The sequence below is a fragment of the Myxocyprinus asiaticus genome, chromosome 16 (genome assembly GCF_019703515.2).
Source record: "Myxocyprinus asiaticus isolate MX2 ecotype Aquarium Trade chromosome 16, UBuf_Myxa_2, whole genome shotgun sequence".
NCBI lineage: Eukaryota > Metazoa > Chordata > Actinopteri > Cypriniformes > Catostomidae > Myxocyprinus > Myxocyprinus asiaticus.
In genome coordinates, this window is record NC_059359.1 from 35,707,661 (window position 1) to 35,734,499 (window position 26,839).

General features: G+C 41.1%; 1 protein-coding gene across 2 annotated transcripts in view; it reads right to left on the reverse strand.

Moving 5' to 3' along the window:
• The window catches only part of gask1a (golgi associated kinase 1A), a 49,975-nt gene extending 23,452 nt beyond the window's left edge, over positions 1-26,523 (reverse strand). Inside the window, exon 1 of one of the 2 annotated variants that reach the window (XM_051721141.1) lies at positions 22,729-22,856. In XM_051721141.1, the coding sequence (XP_051577101.1) occupies positions 22,729-22,854 (126 nt within the window). In that variant the 5' untranslated portion in view covers positions 22,855-22,856. Of the gene's footprint in view, positions 1-22,728; positions 22,857-26,284 lie in introns of those variants that run through there. The other variant, XM_051721144.1, reaches the window with a different exon arrangement.
• Between the last annotated feature and the right edge of the window lie 316 nt (positions 26,524-26,839).

Here is a 26,839-nt window from a genome sequence, read left to right on the forward strand (position 1 = left end):
CTTAAAAAGATAATCCCATTCTACCATATCAAACGCCTTTTCTGCGTCAAGTGAGGTGGCAGTGACCGGAGATTGTTCATTCGCTACTGACCACATGATATTGATGAGACGCCTAATGTTATCAGAAGAGCTACGGCCTCAAATAAACCCCACCTGATCTATATGTATAAGTGATGTCATAACTTTACTTAATCGGTTAGCCAGAATTTTTGACAAAATTTTTACATCTAACTGGATCAGGGAAATTGGACGGTAACTTTTACAATCGTTTGGATCTTTGTCCTTTTTAAGAATCAGACTGATCCGGGCTTGTGTCATGGTTGGCGGAAGCTTTCCATTCTTTAATGATTCAGTATAAACTTCTAACAAAAGTGGAGCCAGTTCTGTAGCATAAGATTTGAAAAACTCAGCAGCAAAGCCATCAGGCCCCGGAGACTTGCCTGTAGGTAAGGCCTTAATAACCTTGCCAAGCTCCTCCAAGGTTATCTCAGAATCAAGAGAATGTTTTGGCTCAGTCGTCAGTTTAGGGAGATCTAATGGTTCCACAAAGTTTCTAATATTTTCATCAGTAGACGAAGACGTGGAACTATAGAGATCAAAGTAGAATTCTTTAAAAGCATTATTAATATCAATGGCAATGAGGTAAATATTTCACTACCAGCAGATTTCACTGAGGAAATGGTAGAAAAAGACTCTCTCTGCTTTATATATCTAGCCAAAAGTTTTCCTGCTTTGTCCCCCGACTCAAAGTATGACTGTCTTGCTCTAAATAACCAAAACTCCACTTTCTGCAACAAAATAGTATTATATCTGTATTTCAATCGAGTCAATTCTCTGAGGCCATCGGATGACAAACGGCACTTCAGCTCTGCTGTGGCATTTTTAATATTTCCTTCCAACTCCACGAGTTCTCGTGCTTTGGATTTTTTGATGAATGAGGCATACTGTATGATCCGACCCCTAAGAACCGTCTTAAGTGCCTCCCAAGCCATGGCAACAGTGGGCACTGAGGACCAATTGGTCTCCATATAAACACTGATTTCAGCCTTTAGCATTTGTTGGAAATCAGAATTTTGCAAAAGGGACACATTAAGGCGACAACTATATGATTTCTTTTTCTCCGTATGTGGCACCACTTCTAAACTCACCAGGGCGTGATCCGAGACTAAGATATTTCCAATTGAGCAATCAACAACAGATGAAATGAGGGATTTGGATATATATAAAAAATCTATTCTAGAATAAATTTTATGGACTGATGAAAAAAATGTATAGTCCCTACCAGATGGGTTCAAAAGTCTCCAAATATCTGCAAGACCAAGATTTTTACACATCCTGTGAAGCGTCAGTGTTGCTCTAGGGGGTTTACACACTTTTGCTTCACTGTGATCTAGGACTGAGTCCATCAAAAGATTAAAGTCTCCTCCCAATATTATATCATGAGGGGTGCCAGCAGCTTGCAGCATCCCTTCAAGATCTATAAAAAAGCCCTGATCATCAGCGTTAGGTGCGTAAATATTAGCCAAATCAACCTTTGCCCTTGAATTTCAGCTAAAACAATAATGACTCTTCCTAATTTATCTTTAATCTGTTTGAGAAATTTGAATTGTAAATGTTTATTTACCAATATAATGACTCCCTTGCTCTTACTTGAGCCAGCACTAAAGAAAACATGTCCACCCCATATCTTCCCAAATTGTTCAGCTTCCTGCGGGGAAAGATGCGTTTCTTGAAGAAACACTATATCATATTTCTTATGTTTAAAAAAGTAATAACCTTCCTTCTTTTTATGGGGTGCCCCAACCCATTTACATTCCATGTGGAGAGAGATAGTACACTCATATTAACAACTGACATATTGATATAATAAAAAAAATAAACTGTGTGTCAAAAACAAAATTATACAGACCACATTCTCCATTAGTGAAACAATCAAACCCCGAACTTCCCCCCGAACAAAACAAACAGACAAAAGGAAAACATGCGCATTAACCCCGTGCATGGAAGCGCCAACCGGCAACAATCCCTCTAAACTCAAAAGGTCCACGAATGCCCATGAGCCCCCACGATAACAAAATTACATAACAGAAAATACTTTGTAAAATAACCCCCAGCCAAAAGGAAGAATGAACACAGAACATGTAGATTAATTCACAGAATTGTTTTAAAGGTGTGATCCTCCACAAAACAAATTTCAGCTGATATAAAACCGTTCAGTTTCACAGATAGACAAACAAATATTCAGTGAGCCAGCTGTTATTAGTGCAGCAGATGATGTAATCATTCCAGTGTCCCGTAAACGGCAAAAGTTCCAGCCGCTAGGCGGAGCCAACACAAAAATAAGCAAAACCGACCTCCCGGTTCCCCGGATGGTCAAGTCAATTCACTCGGAGGCCACATAAAGTATAAACCATGACTTACTCAATCCATCAACTTTATAAAAGACATCCTTTGTGTGAGCATGTAGATATTTTGCGGTCAACTGTAGTGTTCACTGGCCAGGAACTTCAATGCAAAAGTAATCTTTCATCAATGCAAAAACTTCTTTAAGGAAAGTGTTATTCACAAAACAAACTCCAGCCGCTAGGCGGAGCCAACGCAAAAAGAAACCAAAATGTCGCCCAGCTTCCTCAAAAGCCAGAGTAAGTACAGCGAGTCAGACCCACTCATATGAGAAACATCCAATGGTTTACTCACCCATTGATTCAATAAAAGACATTGACTGATTGGGACATGTAAATACTTTGCGACCATTCTTCGTTTCTATTCTCAGTTTGGCCGGAAACATTAGAGCAAACGAGATCTTTTGCGGATGTAAGAGTTTCTTGCATTCCTTGAACCGATCACGTTTATCTCTTGTCGAACTCGCAAAGTCCGGGAACAAGAAAATATTATGATTCCTCCAAGAAAGTTTCCCTTTGCTCCTCGCCTGGCGCAACACGAGATCATTATCGGATGACCTCAGAAATTTGGCCAGAATCGATCGGGGCCTGTCTCCCTCAGCAGATCTGTGAGCTGGGACTCTGTGAGCTCGCTCGATTTCCAGCTTGTGGCCTGTTATGTCGAGCAGACTCGGGAAGAGCTCATCTAGAAATTTCACCATATCTCTGCACTCCTCATGCTCAGGAATTCCAACAATTCTGACGTTATTCCTGTGGTTTCTATTCTCAAGATCTTCAAGCTTTTCAAGAATACGTTCCAGATCAACTTTGGTCGCGGGCGGATTAGTGGTTAATTCCCTCTCCGAAGACTCCAAATAATCGATTCGTTTCTCAGCATCCGACACTCTTGTAACTAACTCAGAGAATTTTATTTCCATCACCATAATCGATCGATGTATTACAGCGAGATCCTCCAAGTCAGCAAGAACCTTTGTCAACATCACCGACATGTTGGACAACTGACGCTGGATCTCCTCTCCCGCTGCGCCATCCAAATCGAGTCCCCGGTCAGTAGGTCTGTCGGGGCTTTCATCCTGAACACGTAAGTGTCTTTTAATGTCTCCAGAGCCTGATGATTTTGACTTCTTTGCCATGTTTTACCTCAAAGAGCAAATGTGTAACTGAGTGTATCGAATTTCACCAGATTATAACATGAGAATAATAAACAATTTAGCAAAGTGTGCGGAGCTCGTCGTTCATACGTCTGCTTCTTGCATGCCGTCACGTGACCTCACTATACCACATTTCTTATGCTTAAGAAGAGAAATAACCTTCCTTCATTTTATGGGGTGCCCTAACCCATTCACATTCCACATGGAGAGAGACAATCCACTGATATTAACATTTGACATTTTGACATATAAGAAAAAATAGACTGTGTAGACCACATTCCAACATTAGTGCAACAATCAAACCCCGAACATCTCCTTGAACAAAAAAAAGCAGAAAAAACACGACAGCGCCAAATGGCGTCCATCCCACCAAACTCAAACAGTTCAGGTACGCCTACGAGAACCCCTGCGACAAATTTGTCGTCGGGTTGCTCAAGTCTGGTGTTTCAATACAAATTTTGTGAGACAGAATTACACAGTAAAAGATAATCTATAAAACAAACTCCAGCCAATAGGTAGAATAAACACAAAGAGCATGTAGATTCATCCACAAAACTGTCCTGAAGGTGTGTTATTCTACAAAATAAACTCCAGCTGATAAGCGGGACCAGCACAAAAGAGTGCCCAGATTCTTCAAACAGTCAAGCAAATGTTCAGTGACCCAGTCCACTCGGCTGTAACATGAGTGCAAGCAAATGACTTAACTCACTCTAATTACTTTGCAAGAAATACTCCACAAAATAAACTCCAGCCGATAGGCGGAACCAGCACAAAAAGAGCATGCGGATTCTTCAAACAGTCAAGCGAATATTCAGTAAGCCGGTCCACTCGGCTGCAACGCGAGTACAACAAAATGACTTCATTGACTTTATGAAGAACACCGCTTGCTGTGGGCATGTGAATGTTTTACAGCCATCCTTAGCATCTATTCTCAATTTGGCCAGGAATATCAGTGCAAAAGTGATCTTTCATTGATGTAAAAGTTTATTGCATTCCTTGAATCGATCACGTTTCTCTCTTGTCGAGTTCGCAAAGTCTGTGAACAAGAAAATGCTGTGGTTCTTCCAAGAAAGCCTTCCTTTACACCTCGCCTCGCATAACACAAGATTTTATCGGATGATCTCAGAAATTTGGTCAGAATTGATCGGGGCCTGTCTCCCTCTGTGGATTGCCGAGCCAGAATCCTGTCCCTCCACTCCCTCCGGGACTCCCACGATACAAATGTTGTTCCACCGGCTACGGTTTTCCAAGTTCTCCAACTTCTCCCAGACATGCTTCAAATCCACCTTGGTTGCTAGCAGATTAGCAGATAATTCCCTCTCCGATGACTCCAGGTAATTGATCTGTTTCTCAACATCCCCCGCTCTTGGAACCATATCAGTAAACTTCGCCTCCTTGGCGGTGATCGATTTACATATCACACCAAGATCCTCCAAGTCAGCAACGACCTTTGTCAGCATTGCTGACATATTCAGCATCTCCCGCCACATTTCCCGCATTTCTCTGACCAAATCGACTCTCAGGCCCGTGGCCTGCTCGGGGGTGTCAGCTTGAGCACGTAAGTGTCGTTTAATGTTTCCAGGGCCCGAGGAGTTTTAATCCTTTGACATATTGTCCTCCTAGAACTGTTATGGAACAGAGTGTATCGGATCTCACCGGTTTATGTCATAAAAAGTATTAAAACTAGCAAAGTGCGCAGAGCTCACCGTTCACAAGTCCAATCCTCGCATGGCATCACGTGACTAGGAAAGAAAACAAAACAATATATAACAATATAATACTTTATTAACATTTTCCAAACAAAGCCTTCCATAGTATTAAGATAGAAATGCACTAAAATAGCAACAATTCAAGTAACATTAAACATTTCCCAAAGTCTAAGTGGGAGTTTGACTAATTAAAAGAACTATTCCCCACATAGGTTGCATTTTCTTTGCAGTGGGCATTAAAACTCTCATCGTCCACAATATTAATCTATCGGTAGACTGTGGCTATCTACTTTGCTACATCAATCATGTAGCCGTGTTCATAATTGGCATTAGGGTGTCAACACTATTAAAAACACATTTGGCACTGTATTTAAATAAGAAAACAGTTCAGTTTCAAAGGGAAAATCTTTAAATCCAGGACAGTGTTAGAAATGAGTCAGAACTCAAACCTTTCAGCAAAACACATTATCAAAACAAGCTGTTAGAAAATCACACAGTCCACCAGAAACAAAACAAATATAACTAAATCTAATCTTAAAATATCAAATTTGGCTGATTTCCCCATTGGTGAGTGAAGGGATCAGACATCCAGATGGTTAAAAGAAGGGTTGAAGGTGTAAGTAGTATTTATGCAAGCAAGCATATTGACACCATGGTTAAGCAAAACTGGCAAATACACCACAAACAAGAATGGCAAAGACATCACACTGTTACACAAGGCAACAACCCAAGCACAACAAACACAAGAAGACAGACCAAGAACATGTGGATTAATCAGTCAGACAAGGAGAACTTTTTTGGGAAAACATGCTCCCCTAAAAGCTATCGTGTTCCAAAAGTTTTAATAACTAATTAGTCTTGCACAGACTACAGCTTAATGACCCAAGCATAGTGTATAAATCAGCTGTTGATGAAATAATGAAATAATGTAATAATTGTTGGATACCAAATGTATCCAACAAAACACATGTGCAGGTAATGTCACATTCTGTCTCCCTCCTGTCTCTAAGGACTCTTATTTTGAAGTTTCCCCCTGGATGCCATTTCCCAAAGTGCACTGCCCTTATCACTACCAGCTGTTCCTCATCATCCTCACCTGTCTGCCATCCCCTCATTAGTTCTGTTGTGTATAAATCCTCCTGTGTTATTCATTCTCTGTCAGTTCTCGTCCATGTAATAGTTGTGATGGTTTGTTTATTTAGTTTATGGCACATCATGTTATTATATTTCTCCATCTTCATTTAAGTTTGCAAATAGATCCATCGCCTCTCACCTCATCATCATCACTAACACAACGCGTGACAGAAGAACTGACCCAACAAGATGGATCTACTGGCAGTTCGCCGCCTCCTCCTCACACAGGAGGATTGTTCCCTTGAGGACCATACTCGTGAATTTTTAGATCTGGCTCAGCTAACCCACTACCCAGATGATTGCCTATGCACTTTTTACTATGTCGGACTCAGCATCGCGACTAAGGCAAAGTTGTCTGGGGAGGGTCCTCGAGGGAACTTCGCCAAATATGTGGAATGGGTACTAGTAAGCTGTGACTCGCCATTCACCGTCTGCCCTGCTAATGAGGACAATGCAAGCCCCACTCCAGACCCAGAGCCCAGCCAGCCATCAGCCTTGCCTGAAACAGACCAACAGCCTGAGCCCACCGCAGACTCAGAGCCCGAGCCCATCGCGGAGTCTGACCAGGTGCGAGAGCCAGCACTAATGTCCATCCCAGAGGGCATTTTAGTGGAGTTCGAGGGCATTAAGTGGAGCCCTGCCCATACTCCCACCACTGAGGGTGAGCTGAGCCCAGTCCCTATTAAAATACTTGATGTTTTTGAAATAACCTTCAGCCCCTCGACACCTTCCTTGGATCCTCCTCTTCTGATCAGCCGGTTCCCCTCAAGTCACCGGCTCGACCATCAGCCCCGGTGACTCCACAGACAAGGGGATCTGCCTACCCTCCGCCTTCACCCTCTGAACCCTGGACTCTGCCTTGGCCCTCCGATCCCTCTTTGTCACCTTGGCCCTATGTCCCCTCATCTCCACCGTGGGCCGTCAGCCTGTTGGCATCACCGGGGTCCTTCGTCCCTCCAGCTCTACATTGGTCAGTTGGTCACCTGGCTCCACCTTCGGCTCTACCAGGGACCTCCTTCCCCCCAGCTCCGCCTCTGTCCTCCGATCCCCCAGCTCCGCCTCTGTCCTCCGAGTCTCCGGCTCCGCCCTGGTCCTACGAGCCTTCGGCTATGCTCCAGGCACTAGGATCTCAAGTTCTGCCCCTCGAGCCTCTTACGGCTCCACCTTCCATGACTCTGCCTTCCACGGCTCCGCCCCTTGAACCTCTCACGGCTCCGCCTTCCATGGCTCCGCCCCCAGGGTCTTCCACTGCTCTGCCTTTCATGGCTCTGCCCCCAGAGTCTTCCACGGCTCCTCCTTCCCTGGCTCCGCCTCAGAGTCATCCACGGTTCTGCCTTCCATGACTCCGTCCCTCGAGCTTTCCATGGCTTCACCTTCCTTGGCTCTGCCTCTCATGACTCAATCTCCCAGGCCTCCTGATCCCGTCCCTGCTCTGTGGCCTCCTCCCAGGCCTCCTGATCCCGTCCCTACCCTGTGGCCTCCTCCCAGGCCTCCTGATCCCATCCCTACTCCGTGGCCGCCCCCCAAACCTCCTGACTCCACCCCGTCCTTTGGTCACCTGTTTCCTCCTGCCCCTCTCCATCTTTAGGCACCAGGATTTGCCTTTTGGGGGGGGGGGGGGTAGGTAATGTCACGTTCTGTCTCCCTGTTTCTGTGGACTCATTTTCAAAATACCGTTTCTATGGACTCATTCATTCAACGCATGACAGGTAATTATTAATTGGAAATTATTTCTAACTGCAGATTATAAACTCTGTCTATATTATTATAAACTCTACTGACAGCAAACAAACAAAACTACAGTAGGGTACAGTGTGTTCAGTAATATACTTACAAAGTGAATGGGGCAAGGCATTGCATTGGGATAAATGTCTAAAATATACACTTTCAAAAGTATAGCCACATGATGAAAATTCACACAGGCCAATGTCGATAAAGCATAACTAGAAGTTCATCCACCAAGAACAGTAGTCTCAATGCTAAAAGGATTATTTAGAGAACTTTATAGTGGAAATGACACATTTCAGTAAAAAAAAAGAAATAATTTAAGCACTTAAACAAAAATACGAGCTGCAAGTTTCTGCTTTTAAACTCTCCAGAATGCCTTGCCACATAGACTTCCATTATTTCTGCATTTCTGTAAACGCTATTTTTGTTTTAACAAACTGAGGGACGAGGCTAAATTATTGTCTGTATCACAAATAATGTTGATAGAGCTGAATTTGTATTACTGTAAAACCATTTAAATTCCTTAAATACAGATTTGATTCTTTTCTTTTTTTTATCATAGTAATATAGGTAATTTCCATGTTTGGTAGTAAAATATGAAATGCCTCAAGTCTACCAACACAAACACATACATATACTGTAAGTACAACGGACTAGGATAATATATATATATTTTCTACATAAGTCAACTAAGTTAAGTGCATTAAATACCATAGTAAACACATATGGGACATACAATCCACATATGCATCCTATAGGCAGTGTTGCAAACTCTCTCTTATGTAAAAAAAAAAAAAAAAAAAAGTCAGTTCACATGATCCAAGACACCCTAATTAAGGAATACCTGGGGTGTCAGATGAAAAAAACACTTCATGTAAAAATTTGTCTTAAAAACTAAATGCTGGGTCATTTTTGACCCACATATTTTAGGGTTAAAATGGACATCAGTCCAGCACATACACATAAGGAACTGCACTGACAGCTCACTAGCATCCAGAGAGAAGTGACTGGTTTCTTGACAGTCATGTTTCCTTAGATTTATTCTAGCTCAAAATCAAGAGTGTATAGAAATGCCAAAGTACTTCATAACTTCTATCTCTGCCAAGACAAGACAAAGAAAACAAATAAACTGCCAGCAGCTGAATGTTTGTTTATGATGGGTGCAGTAGAGATGTGAATGAATGTCTTCTCATGACAGGAGAGAACAAAGACTCACTCAATGCTGAGAGGTAATTGGGCGAGATGGTGCTCTGGGCTCCTCCAGCTGCAGTGTTTGTCTGTCTTTTTCAGGTAATCATTTTACAGTATATGTCAAATTCTATAATGAAGGGAAATCTTTAACTGCTGGTCTAGCATAGGAAAGTAGGCTAATTATTGGTGCATTACGTAGGTGCAAGTGTGGTCAATTTTTGATTTTTATTTGGTGGTGTGTTGGGGGTGGGAGCTTACAACTGTTTCATAATGGAATGAGTGAAACATACTTTAAGAAAGGGGCAAATTGTGAACCTAGACCTACATTTGACAAATAGGCCCTGCTTAAACCTGGTATTAACATCCTTCTTGGGTTATACACACATACTGTAACCAACAGTGTTTAAAATGCTTATTTGTTTAAAAGGCGAGTAGCTGGTCCTTCACTGCTGTCTGGGACCCATTAGGACGTATTAATGTTTACACTACAAATGCAATGTTGTCACATGCATTTATCAGTAATGTAATTTAAGTGATCAATTACAAAACATTTTGGACCCATATACACCTGTTTTAGTGCTGGCCATCATAGATAACAACAGAAGTGATAGATCTGGTTCTGTTTGTGCAAGTGTACAAGTGCTCTGCATATGCGTCAAGTGTGAGGAAGTGTAATTGTGGTCATCAAGGAGACTGCAGATGGCAAGATTTAGCCTATAGTGAAAAAGGAGTTACATTTTGGTCTGTTTCTCACCCAAAAGCAATTGGTTCACTTCAGAAGACATGGATTAAACCACATGAGCCGTATGGATTCCTTTTATGGTGCCGTTATGTCCTTTTTGGAGCTTGAAAGTTTTGAACCCCATAGACTTACATTGTATGGACAAAAACATCTCAAATCTCAATTAAAAGAAGGTAATTCTGAGTTTCTGATGGCATAAAGGTGAGTAAATTATTAGAGAATTTTCATTTTTGGTTGAACTATTCCTTTAAGTTCTGCAAGTTATAGTTCAGTGTGAACAGAAAAAGATCTTAGGTCAAGATGCCTGCATTAAGAAACATTGTATCCCCCCAAGACTAAACAAAAATGGCAGTGCCATCATAACAAGATCTTCCTGACCATAACCAGCTGCAAGAAAACTCATCCATTTGATCTGTGATCTTTCTTGCACTGCGCAAAGGTCAGCAATACCCTTTATCCATTTAGGAGGATCAGCTATATTTACCATTCCCAGCAGAAGGCAAATGTTTGGGAGGATGGAATGTTATAGTAGGGAAAGTGTGATAAAGATAAGAAGAAGATCCTGAGAGAGAACCCAGAGATGCTGCTGTCTGACTACAGTGGACCAGAACCCAACAGAGTCCAGTGTAACCTGCTCTTCTTGACTGATCAGCCATCAGCCTGGCACAGCACTCTCTGCACTGCCATGAACTGCAGCAGAAAAGGTGGCATCAGTAAAGGTAGACAAATCACTCTGGAAGGTGAAAAAGAGATAAAGCTGACTTTAAACTTGTATCAAAACGGTACAGTCATGGTCCAGGGGTCAGAACCCAGCCTTGATGAACTTCAGAAGAGTTTCATGAACTTTAAAATGGAGGCTCAGAAGTTAAATAAAGATCCTGAGGTGAAGAGCAGTGTAGAGGCCTGCACCATAATAGTCACAAACGGAACCCTCAGCTTGAGCACCTCTGTAGCACACAGACACCCTGTCTCTCCTGCATCTCCAAAGATCAAGACCTTGAGAGACAACATCGCTGAGCTGGAGCAGGACTACTTCCTGTTTAAAGTGGAAACTACCAACAACCTTTTTCAGCTCCAAAACCAGACTAGCCACCTTAGCATACAACAACTTCATCAGCTCTGCTCTACTAGCTGGAGGAGAACAACCAGCTGGAGGAGAACAACCAGGAGTTGCGAGAGGAGTTGAGGAGGGTGAGAGATGAGCTGGTCAAGAGAGATCAACACAGCAATATGCTTGAAAACAACTGGAGGAGATGAGACAACAGCTACACACAAACTCTGAACACATCACAATCACAGAACAACAGCAACAGTGTGCCAGGACACAAACACTCAACACCTCTCCTCTTGAACACATCACAAACACAACACAACACCAGCAGTGTCAACACACAAACACACACCATATCATCCCCTGCAACCCTGCAGGTTTCTCAGGTCTCTTCTCAGAACTTCTCAGAACTCCAAGAGAAAACACATCAGCACCAGACAGAGAAATCCACAGACCACAACAACATCCAACAGAGAACAGAAGAGACAACACAACATCATCATCCTCTGTGACTCTGTGCAACCACCTGGACCAGAGACTGGAGAACCAGGAGAACTGTGAGGAAACTCTGGTGTCCCACCTCTCACTCTGCTTTGAAACTGCTGAGAGAGGATGCTTTGGGAACACCATAACACATATTACTGCACACTGGGACAAACGACCTCAGCACCAGAAGAGTGGATGTTGCCAAAGCTCTCATCATCATGGCAAAATCAGCAAGAGGAATCTACCTCAGAGCCAAAGTCATCATCTCTACACTGCTGCCTCGCACAGACATTCCACAAAACATCATCAATACCAATAATGCAGAGACAGCCGATGTGTGTGCACTCATACTGAATGTACATATAGCAAATCATCAGCGCATCACTCATGAGCACCTTTATGACCGTCTCCACATTCATCGAAGGGCATGAGAATATTTGCTAAAACAATCAAGGATGTAACACTGAAAAGCTCTGAGGACACACCCCCTGACTATGAGGAAAGGGTGAGACAGCATGCCAGCAGACAGACAGACAACTACGCTGCTGTTGTGATTGGAAGAGGTAGTGCAGACACAAGCGACATCAGCCAGATAAAAACATGCTGAAACTTATATGTGAAAATGTATTAGGTTGATTAGCAACAGCTTAATTTAAGCTTATTCTTTATTATTTTTGTTATATTTATTTTACTGTATCTCCTCTTTTTGTTATACAGTTGATATTCTAAGGTATTTTAGTAATGTTTTCTGCTACTTTTGGAGAAAAAAGCAAGAACCCTGGTTTTGTAAATATTGTATATGGTTCAGATATCATAATATTACTTGAGACATGGAGTCGATTAGAGTCTAAAACCTACACTCTTTTAAACTACAGAGAATTACGTATACCATCAGTGAAACACCCACATGTTAAAAATGGAAGAGATTCAGGAGGAATTATTGCTATACAGATATTTGGATTAAAATGAAAAAGTAACTTGTTTGTACAGATGAGGATACTTACCTCTGTGCCACCTACATCACCCAACATGAGTCACCCTATTATAGTGAGGAGATCTTCAACACATTACAATCTAAGATCATTCAGTTTCAGTCTCTTGACTCAGTCCTGATAATGGGGGATCTGAATACAAGAACTGGGAAAGAACTAGATTATATTAGTTCAGTTGGTGATACATTTATTATTAATAATACAAATATACATCTAAACAAACATCTTACTAAACCACGTCTGACCTATGACAACACGATAAACAAAAATGGAAAGCAGATTCTGCAGCTTTGTAAAAGCCTGGGTCTCTATATAGTTAACGGCAGAAGAATGGGTGATTCTCTGGGTTGATTTACCTACTGCTCCTCTCTAGGCAGCAGCACAGTGGACTATGCCATCACAGATCTAGACCAAAACAAGATAAATTACTTCAGTGATGCCACAGCTACCTTTCTCAGACAACTGTCACATTGTCATTAGTCTGAACAAGTCAGCCAGTCTTCTACCATCTTCAGATCAGAAGTCTAAACTGTATACCCTCCCAACCAGCCCAGTATGAAGCTGAACTCCACAGCACTCAGGTTGAGAACATGATAGATGTGTTTCTCTTCACCACATTTGGAGAAGATGCGAAAAGCACTAACATGGCAACAAAACAATTAAATAAAATCTTTTTCACAACTGCCAGCAAATCACTGAAAAAAAATCTAAATGAACAGGAGTAAAAAGAAAATTGTCAAAAGACAAAGAATGTAAAATGTCAAGAAAAGAACTACGATTGTTATCAAATAAAACACAGAGACCCCTCAAACCAACAAACATGTGCCACCTATCAACAAACTCTTAAAAAGTACAAGTCACTGCTAAAAAGCAAAGGAGCTGAACATAAGACAACAAAGCTTAACAAGATTGAGGAAGCAGTTGATACAAATTTATTCTGGGAATTATGGAACAATTTAAATAAGTCCACAAAAGAAAAACAAATTCCCATCTGTGACCCAAACACCACATTTTGGAAACCTTTATACACAAAGAGAGCTAAACTCCCCCCAAAAATGTGACCTCCCAACTACATCAACTAGAATACACAATAAAGGGTCAGTTAAATAATTTGGACACCCCCTTATCAAAACAGGAACTCAAATCCCTCAAAAAATAAAAAGTCTACTGGATCCAATGGAATTTGCAAAGAGATGTTGAAACATGGCAGCCACAAACTGAACGAGGCCTTTCTCAATTTATTCAATTGTCTCTTAAAATCAGGACACTTTCCTGAGAATTGGAAAGAAAATCAAATCACCCCAATCCTCAAACAAGGTGACACATTTAACCTAAACATATATAGGGACAATTCATTGAGCAGCAACCTTGGGAAACTATTCAGAATCAGAAGAATCAGAATGAGCTTTATTGCCAAGTATGCTTACATATACAAGGAATTTGTCTCGGTGACAGAAGCTTCCAGTGCACAAACAAAACAGCAACAAAACAGAGATAATAATAAAAAAATATATAATAAAAAGGTGAATAGAAAATAAAGTATATATACAGTATATATATATATAAGTACAATATACAAAGCTGTTATATACAGAAGCAAGGGAATGTAATGGCAGAAGAGGTATGGTAAGTTGGATAAATATAAATAGACTAAGCTGTGTATTGCACATTAATTATTGCTTAATGGGGCAGTTTTAACTGTTCATGAGATGGATAGCCTGAGGGAAAAAACTGTTCCTGTGCCTGATGGTTCTGGTGCTCAGTGCTCTGTAGTGCCTGCCAGAAGGCAACAGTTCAAAAGGGTAGTGTGCTGGGTGAGTGGGGTCCAGAGTGATTTTTCCAGCCCTTTTCCTCACTCTGGAGGTCTACAGTTCTTGAAGGGGGGCAGGGGGCAACCAATAATCCTCTCAGCAGTCCAAACTGTCCTTTGTAGTCTTCTGATATCTGATTTTGTAGCTGAACCAAACCAGACAGATACTGAAGTGCAGAGGACAGACTCAATGACTGCAGAGTAGAACTGTATCAGCAGCGCCTGTGGCAGGTTGAACTTCCTCAGCTGGTGTAGGAAGTACAACCTCTGCTGGGCCTGCCATGAGCCAATGTGGGTCTCCCACTTCAGGTCCTGTGAGATGGTAGTGCCCAGGAACCTGAATGACTCCACTGCTGCCACAGTGCTGTTTAGAATGGTGTCAATGTTGGGGTGTTCCTTCTAAAGTCCACAATCATCTCCACTGTTTTGAGCGTGTTCAGCTCCAGGTTGTTTTGACTACACCAGTGAGCCAGCCGTTCAACTTCCCTTCTGTATAAAGACTCATCATCATCTTGGATGAGGCCGATAACAGTAGTGTCGTCTGCAAACTTTATGAGCTTGACAGAGGGGTCCTTGGTGGTGCAGTCATTTGTATACAGGGAGAAGAGTAGTGGGGAGAGCACACATCCCTGGGGGGCACAAGTGCTGATTGTACATGTGCTGGAAGTGAACTTCCCCTGTCTCACTATCTGCTGCCTGTCCGTCAGAAAGCTGGTGATCCATTGACAGATAGACGTGGGAACAGCGAATTGGTGTAATTTAGTCTGGAGAATAGCTGGGATGATGGTGTTGAAAGCTGAACTGAAGTCCACAAAAAGGATCCTTGAATATGTCCCTGGTCTGTCCAGATGTTGCAGGATATGATGCAATCCCATGTTTACTGCATCATCCACAGACCTGTTTGCTCGATAAGCAAATTGAAGGGGATCTAGAAAGGGTCCAGTGATGTCCTTCAGGTGGGCCAACATCTCAAATGATTTCATGACCACAGACGTCAGAGTGACGGATCTGTAGTCATTAATCCTGTGATTTTGGGTTTCTTTTTGACAGGAATGATGATTAAGCATTTGAAGCAGCATGGGACTTCACACTGCTCCAGTGATCTATTGAAGATCAGTGTGAAGATGGGGACCAGCTGGTTAGCACAGGATTTTAGACAAGTGGGTGAAACACCATCTGGGCCTTGTGCTTTCCTTGTCTTTTGTTTCCGGAAGGCACGGCACACCTCCTCTTCACAGATCTTAAGTGCAGGTTGAGTTGCAGGAGGGGGGTTGCAGGAGGTTTTGATGTTTGTGTGAAGTGAAGGTCAGAGCGGGTGTGGGGTCTGAGATTGGGCTTTTCAAATCTACAGTAGAACACATTCAAGTCATCAGCCAGTTGTTGGTCCACTACAGTGTTGTGGGTAGGAGTCTTGTAGTTAGTAAGTTGTTTCAATCCACACTGATGCAGGGTCGTTAGCTGAAAACTTGTTTCTCAGCTTATCAGAATAGCTTCTTTTAGCCACTCTGATTTCCTTATTCAGTGTGTTCCTGGCCTGATTGTAAAAAATTTTATCCCCACCTCTGTAAGCATCCTCTTTTTCCTGACAAAGCTGCCTGAGTTTTGCTGTAAACCATGGTTTGTCATTGTTTTATGTTAAATTAGTCCTAGCAGGCATGCACATATCCTCACAGAAATTGATATATGATGTCACTGTATCTGTGAGCTCCAGATACAGTGACATCATATATCAATTTCTGTGAGGATATGTATAGAGCCTCAAAAACTGTCCAATCAGTGCAGTCAATGCAAGCTTGTAGTTTCAGCTTACTATTTTCAGACATCGTAATATGGCTGCTGCCACTTTAATGTAGTAAGTGGTTTTTCAGGCTTGTAGTTCCAGCTCACTATTTTCAGACATCGTAATATGGCGGCTGCCACTTTAACGTAGTAGGTGGTTTTTCTACTCTGCCTTTCTCCCTTTCTAACCATTACTCGCTGAAGAAGATCCAATTGCGTCAAGGCAGCCTCCACAAGACTGGCCACTGCTTCACCATATACCAGTGCTACCGTTTCATAAGGCCGTGCTCAGGTCCTTTTATCGGAACTGTCCCTATTTATTCCCACACGCCTGATTGTTTTATTCCCATTCTAGCGCACAGGTGGTTCCTTTTAGCTTAATTGCAGCACTTCAGCTGTCTCCTCTCTCACTCTCTTGCAAGCGGAGTACTTCCTCCTCACAAAACTATTGCCGTGCATTACCATGCAAAATGTATATTGTACAGCAGGTGGCAGACATACTCCTAAAGGAGTGAATGGCCACAAGTGAATCCGTCAATAATGATCGCAAGTCCATTTCTCCTGCATTTCAGAATGCAGCGCTCTTTATTTCTCAGATCATTTTATGCTGTTTTATCACATTGTTTATTAAGATGTATATCCCAGCACATATCTCCTACACTTCAGTATGCAGTGCAGAGCCAAAGCTCATTATTTCTCAGATCATTTTATGCTGTTTTTTCACATTGTTTATTAAGATGTATTTCCCAGCACATTTCTCCTGCATTTCCATATGCAGTGCAGAGCTGCAACTCTATCCTAGATAGTTTATGCTGTTGGTCACATTATTGTTTCTAAATGCTACTAATATTTATTTTATTTTCTCTCTAGACTCATGTCCCCGAAATGTCAAATGCATGCTTTCCCCTCTAATAAGCATTAGCAGTTTGCATGTTTTCTCCTCAAATAAGCATTAGCAGTCTGAGGTTACCCCTCTGTACAAGTGCATCCCACACTCCAGTGGCCATGGATCTAACTTTCCACAGATTTCTTAGGGTTGTGAAATGTGTATAAGTTTCACGTAAATATGAATATTTTGTTGTTTCTACAGAAATGCCTGAAATTGCACCATCCGCAAGGGTTTCACCAATATTACTTCCAAATTCCTTCCACGGGATTGTTCACAGGTTTTCCTCTTGCTTTCGCTATCTAGGTATCATCCCAAGACTTCACCGTTACCTTCCAAGGAGCCAAAGACAGCAAACATTTAAGTTGCTAGAAAGCACAACTGTGATGCTCCAACCATTGCCTCAAAACATCCCTATGCAGCACAAATGGGCTGTCCAGGTACCAATACCACAGTGTCTTTCTGGCCATATGACAAACTCCCCTGACACTGCAAAGTAGCACAAAGTGCTGTATTTGTGTCACAACTGCGCCGTCATCCCTGCAAACGGTGCAAATGCACTGTCCAAGCACCGCATTCATGGGCCTGTTTTCCTCTTATAAAAAATCTAGGGGCGTAGCTCATAAATATATATATACACATCGCAAACCACAATTCTGCAAGATTCTCTACTCGGCACCACCTGCCATTCGAACGCAATTTGCTCTCCCGTTCGAGTGCAGTGGTGGTGCAGTAATCTTAAGAGCCTTTTAGCATTTCCCATTAACCTTCGCACTGACATTTCCTTCGCCCATGGTTGAAACGAGCCCAACACATAAGGCATGCATAAATGTAATAAAACCATGTGTGTCCTACTTGATACTGCAGCTGCAGTGCCCCACCAGATAATGTGCCACAGCGCCCGCCCACGCTCGAGACTGCTGCAGCATCACCCCCATACTCTCGATAATGCCACAGCAGCACCCCTTTCACATTTTGATACTGCTGCAGTAGTGCCCCGCCATGACAATGTAATAAAGTTGTATTCTTAACTAAACTTTTGCTCTCCTTAAAGCTGCATATAAACATAATTGACATGTTTTCTATAACTAACCTTTTGCTTCCCTTACAGATGTGTGTAAAGGTAATACATTTACGTATTCCTAACTAACCATTTGCTTCCCCTATAGTTAAGTACAAACTAACCTTTGCTTCCCTTACGGGTGTTGATAAATTTAATTAAGTCATTTGTGCCCTACTTGATAGCGCAGCAACAGTGCCCCACCTGACACTGCCGCAGCAGTGCACCGCCCATGCCAAATGTAATCAAGCTATGTATTCCTATCTAACCACTTGCCTCCTTTACATGCATGTACAAACATATTCGTCATGTTTATCTTAAGTAACCTTTGGCTTTCCTTGCAGGTGTGTATAAATATAATGGCTAGGTTTCCAAACTAACCTTTCGCTTCCCTTACAGGTGTGTATACACAGAGTTATTTCTATTTTCTCCACAGGCACTTTCAATTCCTAAGTTCTATAAATTTATAGATGTGCATCTACAGCAATGGAAACACAGCAGCGCACCCACAGTAGCCCCTTTACCATGCCCCCAAATACTCAATCCACTGCGGCAACAGTACTTTAAACTCAGCTCCCACAGGAGACAGCCACAGCAGCATTTTACCATGCTTCCGCTGAAGCCCTTTGTCTTCACTCCTCAGCAGCTGCAACGAGCATTACAGGAGATGGTGGTCACCACCTCCTCCTATTCATTTCAAGCACCATATTTCCCTGTCTCTGTGTAGACTTCTGAGTGAGGCCACCTCCGTAAGCCAGCCAATCTGACAGTATACCTATGGTACAACTCCCTATGGCCATACACAGGTCCTTTAATCTAAACCGTCCACCCGGATTGGGCCCTTACGAGAGTCTGCCCCTGTAACCTGGCTGATTAGATGCAAAATATCATGGTACAGCCACCTATAGCCGCATAAATGTCCTTCGTCCAAACCTTCCACCCAGAGCATAACCTTGCGTGAGGCTGCCTCCGAAAGCTGGCTTTTCCAATGCAGTTTACCACGATCTAGCACTTCTGTCAGCCTTCAATTTGGCGTTTCCTTCACCCAATTTGGGGGGTTATATATATTGCGCTTAATAATCATTCTTCTACAGCAAATTATCCATTTCACCATTCGTTTCATTCCTATACCAATTCAAAGGCATTTAACCAGGTACCACCAAAGGCTATCTGAGCTGTGTCCTTTTTCCATAAATCAATATTCGGCAAGTCCGCCCCAGCAGTCAATAACCCCCAAATATCTCTGCTCATTAAATGCTCAGGCATCAGAATGCCTCTAACCATCGATATCTTAACAAAATGCCTAACAACCCTCCCAGTTGGTTACCATTCAGTAAACACAGCTTGCACGCTCAACGCTATTTTTACCTTTCGAACGTAGCACGAGCCAACTCTTGTTTTCACCTTCCCTGTCCGAATGCCGTGAGCCCATCCACTTCTATGATGAGTTGTGGTCTCCCATTCTAAGCGCAGTGTAGCCCCCCTCGACCAGCTATCATACAAGAACACAGCTTCAAACAAATGCGTAAAGCACTCCCTCTATATAGATTTTTTTGGGGGGGAAGAACAAATTTTCAGATGTATCCTCCAAGCCAATTTACCACATAGAATTGTTGCCAGCTTGCTGTCCTTAATATTTCCTGTCGTTGTCATGGTGCTGATTTTCCACCTTAATGCCATTTTGGGGTAATCAGGACTCGAGTCAAGTCTCGAGCTCTGAGCCCTCCAGTATACGGACACCAAGCCAAATAAGTTTACCTCTTCTATACAAGATTACATTAACATACAAACTACTGAACTGGCCACAATGCTTCAAACCTCTTCTAGCCCTGGACTCAATCTAGAGGACAGAGAAATCAAATGTCTTCTATACGCAGATGACCTGCTGCTTTTGTCACCTACTGAAGAGGGATTATGTGAAAGCTTCTCAATTCTAGAAAATTACTGCAGTAACTGGGCCTTACCAATAAACATGGACAAGTCATAATTTTTCAAAAGAAAAATCATCTTAAAGACAAAAAAATATGTCTTTTACATTTGGGGAATAAATTCTTAGCCATGTAACCAGTTACAATTATTTAGGTCTGACAATCTCGGCTTCTGGACAATTTGACATGGCTGTAAAAGACCTAACAGACAAAGATCGTAGGGCATTTAACAGTGTAAGAAAAATATTATTCAAATTTAACCCCCCAATAAAACTGTGGCTGAAAATATTTGACAGTGTCATCAAACCCATCCTTCTGTATGGTAGTGAAATCTGGGGACCCAAGTATAAACTAAATTATGAATCCTGGGACAAAAGTTCAATTGAAACTTTCCACCCTGAATTTTGTAAAAAATATCCAGGGAGTTCACAGAAGTGCTTCTAACCTGGGTTGTATGGCAGAACTGAGCAGATTCCCTCTCTTGACTGTAAGGGTGTAGATTTGGCTTGAACATTGTGGTGGTTGCAGTGTGAAGCATTTACATATTTCCACTGATCATGGTGTAAATAATGGGGGGGGGGGGGGGTTGTGCTTACAATGTCATTGCCATTATTACAATGTCGCTACTTCCTCAAACAATCCTTTCTTATTCCCTTGATGGCTATCCCACTCTACCATGCTCATACACTCTCACTGCTTATTGGCTGCCTCTGATTAACATGAAGGCCAAATACTTGGCAGACATGGCTTCAAGTTAATGTTGTGTGAGTCAGAGACAAATCTTAAGTTGTGATAAAAAAACAAAAACATGAATCAGCTCTTACAGTAGGTTTATGTCATGCAGATTTCGATTTTAAGGCCTCAAGCCCTTCAGTATTACTATGTCACCACATCACTAGTGGATGATGGTCACAGGGTGTTAGATCCAATAGATAAATAAGCTTACAAAACTGCACTTAGACAATTACACTTCAAAAAGTACTTTGGTACCATGGTACAGTTTCGGTTGGTAATGCCATGGTACTTTGATTTAGCCATATAATGGTAAATGGTTACCATATTTGTGTACTATGGTATTTACAAGATACTCTGAGGCACTTCAAGGAATCCCATGGTATTATCATGATACCATGTCATAATGACCATTGTAACACCATGGCACTTTTTGCAACTTTTTTGTTATTCTACTACTGCTGCTACAGAAGTGATTTTTTACAGATTTTGTACAGATACAGATGGTACAAAAAAAAAAAAAAACAAAAAACAAAAACAAAAAAAAACAAATGCAATACATCTGATGTTATTGGATGTGTCCAAATCCTAAACTGTCTTGTTGCCTTACTGACTTATCACTCAATGACTTAACAGACAGCGTTTGCATATGAAGGTACCTCTAAAAACTGTTTTCAGACAGGCTTCCGAGGCAGCACTACGTCTCATCGTTGCTAGGATACCAGCATTCATTCAGTATAAATGACAAAGGTCTAATAATCTGAAAAACATAATCAAGAAAGTTTTGGCCAAAACCAAGTGTATAATTAATAACTAATCGACCACCGGAGCTTGTAGAGGGTGAGCCCCCCCTGAAAATTTCTTTAGTGGGAATGTATGGAGAGGAATTACCTTGGAAACACAGGCCGTGGAAGGCTTGGAGCAAGGAGCCGTGGAAGGCTTGGAGCAGTTGTCCTCATCCTCCCTTCCCACAGTGAAGGGTGAGCCACAGAGTTGCAGAGCCACCTCCACATAGTCGGCCAGCATCCAGTGAGGATCTGCCGGAGGCATCAGTTCCTTCAGTGCACTATTCAGACCAGCTCCGAAGAAAGCCACCAGAGAGCGGTCTTCATAGTGCACTAAATTCGCCAGTTGGAAAAACCCACGGACATGATCCTCAACTGGACGGTCCCCTTGGTTGAGGAGGATAATCCTAATCCTAATAATCCTAACTGTATATCCATTTTGTTTTTGGTCAGTTCTTCTGTCATGTTTAACATAGATGAGGCGAGAAAGCAGGATCCAAGTGCAGCAGTCCTTTAATTCACAATGACAAGAAGGCAAGGATACACAGAAGATGATGGCTAGGGTTACAAAACAAAACAGTCATTGAGTTAACATAAACTATGCCACTACGAACAACGAACAAGAGCTGACAGTGATGGAACTGAACTAGAGGGTATTTATACACAAGGTGCTGATGAGGGAATGGAGAACAGGTGGCTGTGGTGAGGGCAGTGAATCCTGGGAAATGTAGTTTGGGGACAAGACAAAAACTATTTCAAAATAAGAGTCCTTGGAACAATGGTGACTGTGACACTTTGGCCGTCATTTTCTTTCTTGAGTTCAACCGCTATGGATCCGCACGCACAGGATTTTGGTATTTCAATGGCAGCCAAGGATAAATCTATGCTGCTTTAAAAAATGTATCAGATGAAGGTATCTCAGTAGACAGGATGTGATGCAAACATTGTATTCGGATGTGCCTTGATCCCTTTTTTCATTTTCCAGTTTTCGGACACAGCAACTAACAGCAGTGTTGCCAGATGGGTGGGATCCTGCCCAGTTGGGCTAGTTTTGAATGAATTGTGCGGGGAAAAATTTGCTTGGGCAGGTGGACAAAATTTAGGCTGGTTTGGAATAGGGGTGGGTAAAAATAATGATTTTCCAATGTTTCACGATACTCACCAGTGAATGAATTGTGTAGTATAGTGGTGGAGTATTCAGCAGCGAGATCCTTTCACTACGTGTTGAGAGTAAAATTTGTTCCATGTAATGTGTGTCCAAAGACGAGATCCACGACCCATCTGTCATTGAATAATGTCTCTTTTAATACCCTTTCTGTTCTCAACAGTCAGTTGTTGATCTAAATCAACAAAATAAAATATATATTTAATTCTAATCATGCATAGCACAAATGAGATTTAACCAATCGAGTCTCTGACCTTAACATGCGCTCAGAAATGCCGGTGTTGTTAAAGAGACAGTACCGGTTTTAGCACAGTTTTAGCACGTGTTCAACAAATCAATGTAAACTGAACATGTAAATAACTGTAAATAGTAAAAATTGCACAAATAAACAATAAACATTGAACAAAAAATAATATATTAAATATTATGTCTTATTTATTGATTGAATACATGGATTTGTTCATTTTTAAAAAGCCAAAATGTAACCGAAATGATGAAAAACAAATAAATATAATTAGTAAAATTCATATTTTTGTAATGTAACTAGTTAGAAGGTCCCCTGTATAATTAACAACATTAGTTGGGAGAGAATTTCTTTCATATGTAAAAGCAAAAGGGACATCTTAACTGAAATATACCAATACGAATCGATATCAAAGCGAATTGAATTGTGAATAGGAATCGAATCGGGACATCTGTACTAATACCCAGCCCTAGATTGGCATGATTTGGGAAGGTTTTAAAAATTATAAAATTAAGAAATTCTATTGGTCATGTGACTGAAATAAAGCGTCTGCACACACAATCATTCAATCAAATAACCCAAACATTAATTTACAGAAAATGTGTTCAATCCTGTTCAGAGGAGCTACACCCACTAGTATTTTCTAAATGAGCGCAATCTGCAGGTGTTGTTGTGGATTTTAGGGATAGAAGTTAGGCAGTCTTAATAATAACAAAGTGGTGAAAATGTAAGAGAACAAGTCGAAAAAGGGGAAAATGACAGTGAACCTCAAGCCGTGATTTATGCCAGAACTTATCTGTGGCGTTTTTCTCATGCATGTTTGACGCTTTTGCAACCTAATGAGGAAATTACCCCTGAGAGTTTCTCTCTTGGCCAGCCCATTGATGCCTTTTTGCTAGAAGTTTAATGATGCAGTATGAGACCACAGCAGGATATTTAGAGATTTTAGCACTCATGGTCATCATCATATTACTCAGTCTTCCCACATTTAATAATAATAGTGTGGATAGAGCGTTTTCACCAATGAAATGTTATATTTATGACATATTCCGAAAATATCGAATAGCAAAAAATGGCACTCTCTGCTTTTAGAGTATGTTCCCTTCATACAAGTGAATTCAAGATGTTCAGAAATGAGTCACACTTAGCAGATGTTACAGCTTCAATTCTGAATAAAACTCTGTTTCAACTTCATCTGCAAACACTTTTAAGATTGCACTAAAATGGCAGTGATGCATTGATTTGGTGGTGCATTTTCTTATATTTTTCATGCAAGGGGAGTGACTAACAGGTTTAAGGATGGGAATAGTATGTGGGTTTTCATAATCCATAAATCTGTGACAAACCTGGGTTTGTTTGGACAGAGCTGCACAGTTATCCAATGTCATCAAGAATCTAACTTCAGACTTAAAGTGCACACACAGTTTTGCTTTTCTAATCTCATGGAAATGTCAACTGTCACAAAAAGAAATACATACATACTCCATACTGTACAAATAAACCTCCACAAATTAATAGAACCCTTGGTAAAGATGAGTATTAGAAACATGACTGTATCATTGAATGACTTTCACTAAAAACGTGAGAAATCTGACCACTTCATAAGATAAATATCACAAACCATAGGTTCACATTGGTGTAGTAAAGGAGGTTATATGAGTTTTCACAGGCAAAAACCCTTAGCTACTCAAGAATCAACACTGTAAAAATGTTTTGTCAGGCCACCTGCACTGTATAAATTGGTAACCCGCAATTGTTACCTATGTCACCCTTAAAATTAATTTTATTTTTGTAACCTAATCATGTATTCAGGTTAATTCATGATGACTTGATTAAAACCAGATGTTACCACATGAAGCACACTTATATATATATATAAATTTACCTAAAAGTGTGCTTCATGTGGTAACATCTAAAATAACTGGTTTTATGCCAATACAAATTGTATTTAATCTGACTAAATCAACCCGATAAAATAGATTACATCGATGACAGTAATTTGTCTTCGTTTGATCAAGTATAAAAATATCCTTGAGGTTAAATGAAATAGAATATATATTTAATCAGACAAAAGGTTGTAAAACTTTATAAACGAGACAATGGCTTAAAAACACAGTCACGGCTGAAACTTCCATCCCCACTATTATTTATTTACTAACAACTTCAGCAGTGATAAATGAATGTATCTCGTCACCACATACAGCATGTTCTAAGAAGCAAAACTTTCACCAAAGATCACAGTTGGACAATTGCAAGAGCTTTTAGTATCCTGGTGTCAACAAACCTACAATTAGACATCACCTCCATGCCAGCAAAACCATCTGGAAGGCATGCCAAAATAAAACTTATTTGATCTCGCCAAACTAAAATGGTAAGTGCCTTAAAATCACTGCTGGAATTCTTTCAATGCAAATGGGTGCAGTGAGACAAAAACAGACAACAAGCATTAGAGTTTTTGTGCAAAACGACTGAATGCCATGCAGAAATTCACCAAATCTCCATGTGTGGCATGATTGTTGTTATTTATTTCAAAAGAACGGGTAATCTTGTTAAAATACCTCCAGATGGAACCTAGATTAAAGTCCAGATCAACATCTGGCCGCCACTGCCAGGAGGCATTCAATATTTTATCTCCTTTTCTGCAAATAATTGCTACACAATACATGGTAACTGAAAAACAATCTCTCATAGGCAGAATGCACTGAACTTGGGGTTTGTTGAGTCAGAGATTTTAGTCAGGTCTCTCCTGATGGGAAGGGTTGGAGCTGGCACGAATGCTATGGAGAATTTCCAATGCTGAAAAACATTAAGCACTGTTGTTGAACAACTCTCAGACGCATCGGCAGGGCATTGTTGACAGAGTCTTGACTCTTGTAGATTTCTGCAGAGTATAAAAGCATACTGTACTTCAAAACATCTGATCTCAATATAAACAATGTGCTGTACTGCTTTACCTTGCAAAGAGCTCAGACACTCAAGCAAATTCTTTTCATCTGTCTCAGAACTATTATCTTCCATTGAATTCAGATACATAACCCCATGCATTTATATTCTAACAGCAATACTTTTTAATTCAGTGGTATCTCTGGGTTCAGTCCCATGCATCTCACAAAATATATATTCTGCATTTATTATTATGCATTTAATGCATTACATTTTTATGCATTTTATGCATACAGGACCTGTGCAAAGTACCATGTGGTTCTAAGTGGTCAATATTGCGAACGCAGTTCATGTGCAAAAGCAATTTAAGTTCAAATATTTTGAACTGAATTGGAATGAGCTGAAAAGGATAGGCTTCTAACTTACCATTGTAAACACAATGCCTTTGGCTGTGCACTCGCAGCATCAGCGCCACATCATCTTCATTCCTGTGCTGCACATCTATGCCAACACACTTTTATTTCAGGTTGTAAACTTCATGCTACTCCCATGTTAACTGCACCAGTGCATGCATGCGATACATGCAGAGTCACATTGTTCCGTAGTTTTGTGTTTTCCTGGGTTTATTCTTTAGTTTCCAATGCAAAGTTTCTTATGTCTCAGAACAAAACTCTGAAAGCAACACGTTGCAAGAGGATGGTAGACTTGAGAAGCGGAGAGGAGGTTTGGAGAGGAATGCGATGTGTAACATGAGAACAGACTTAAAAAAAAAAAAAAAAAAACATACTGAGGAGAGTTATTGTACTGAGCAGAGTGCTTCTGCTTATGCCGTATTCCTGATGAAAATACTTGTTTATACAAAAATCGTGGTAAGTTATTGTCTCATTTTTGATCTGTTAGAAAATGAACTTTCGTCACTCTATTCAGCTGCAATCTTAATTCTTGTGTTCACAAGCCACAAACTGCACATTCAAAAGACCC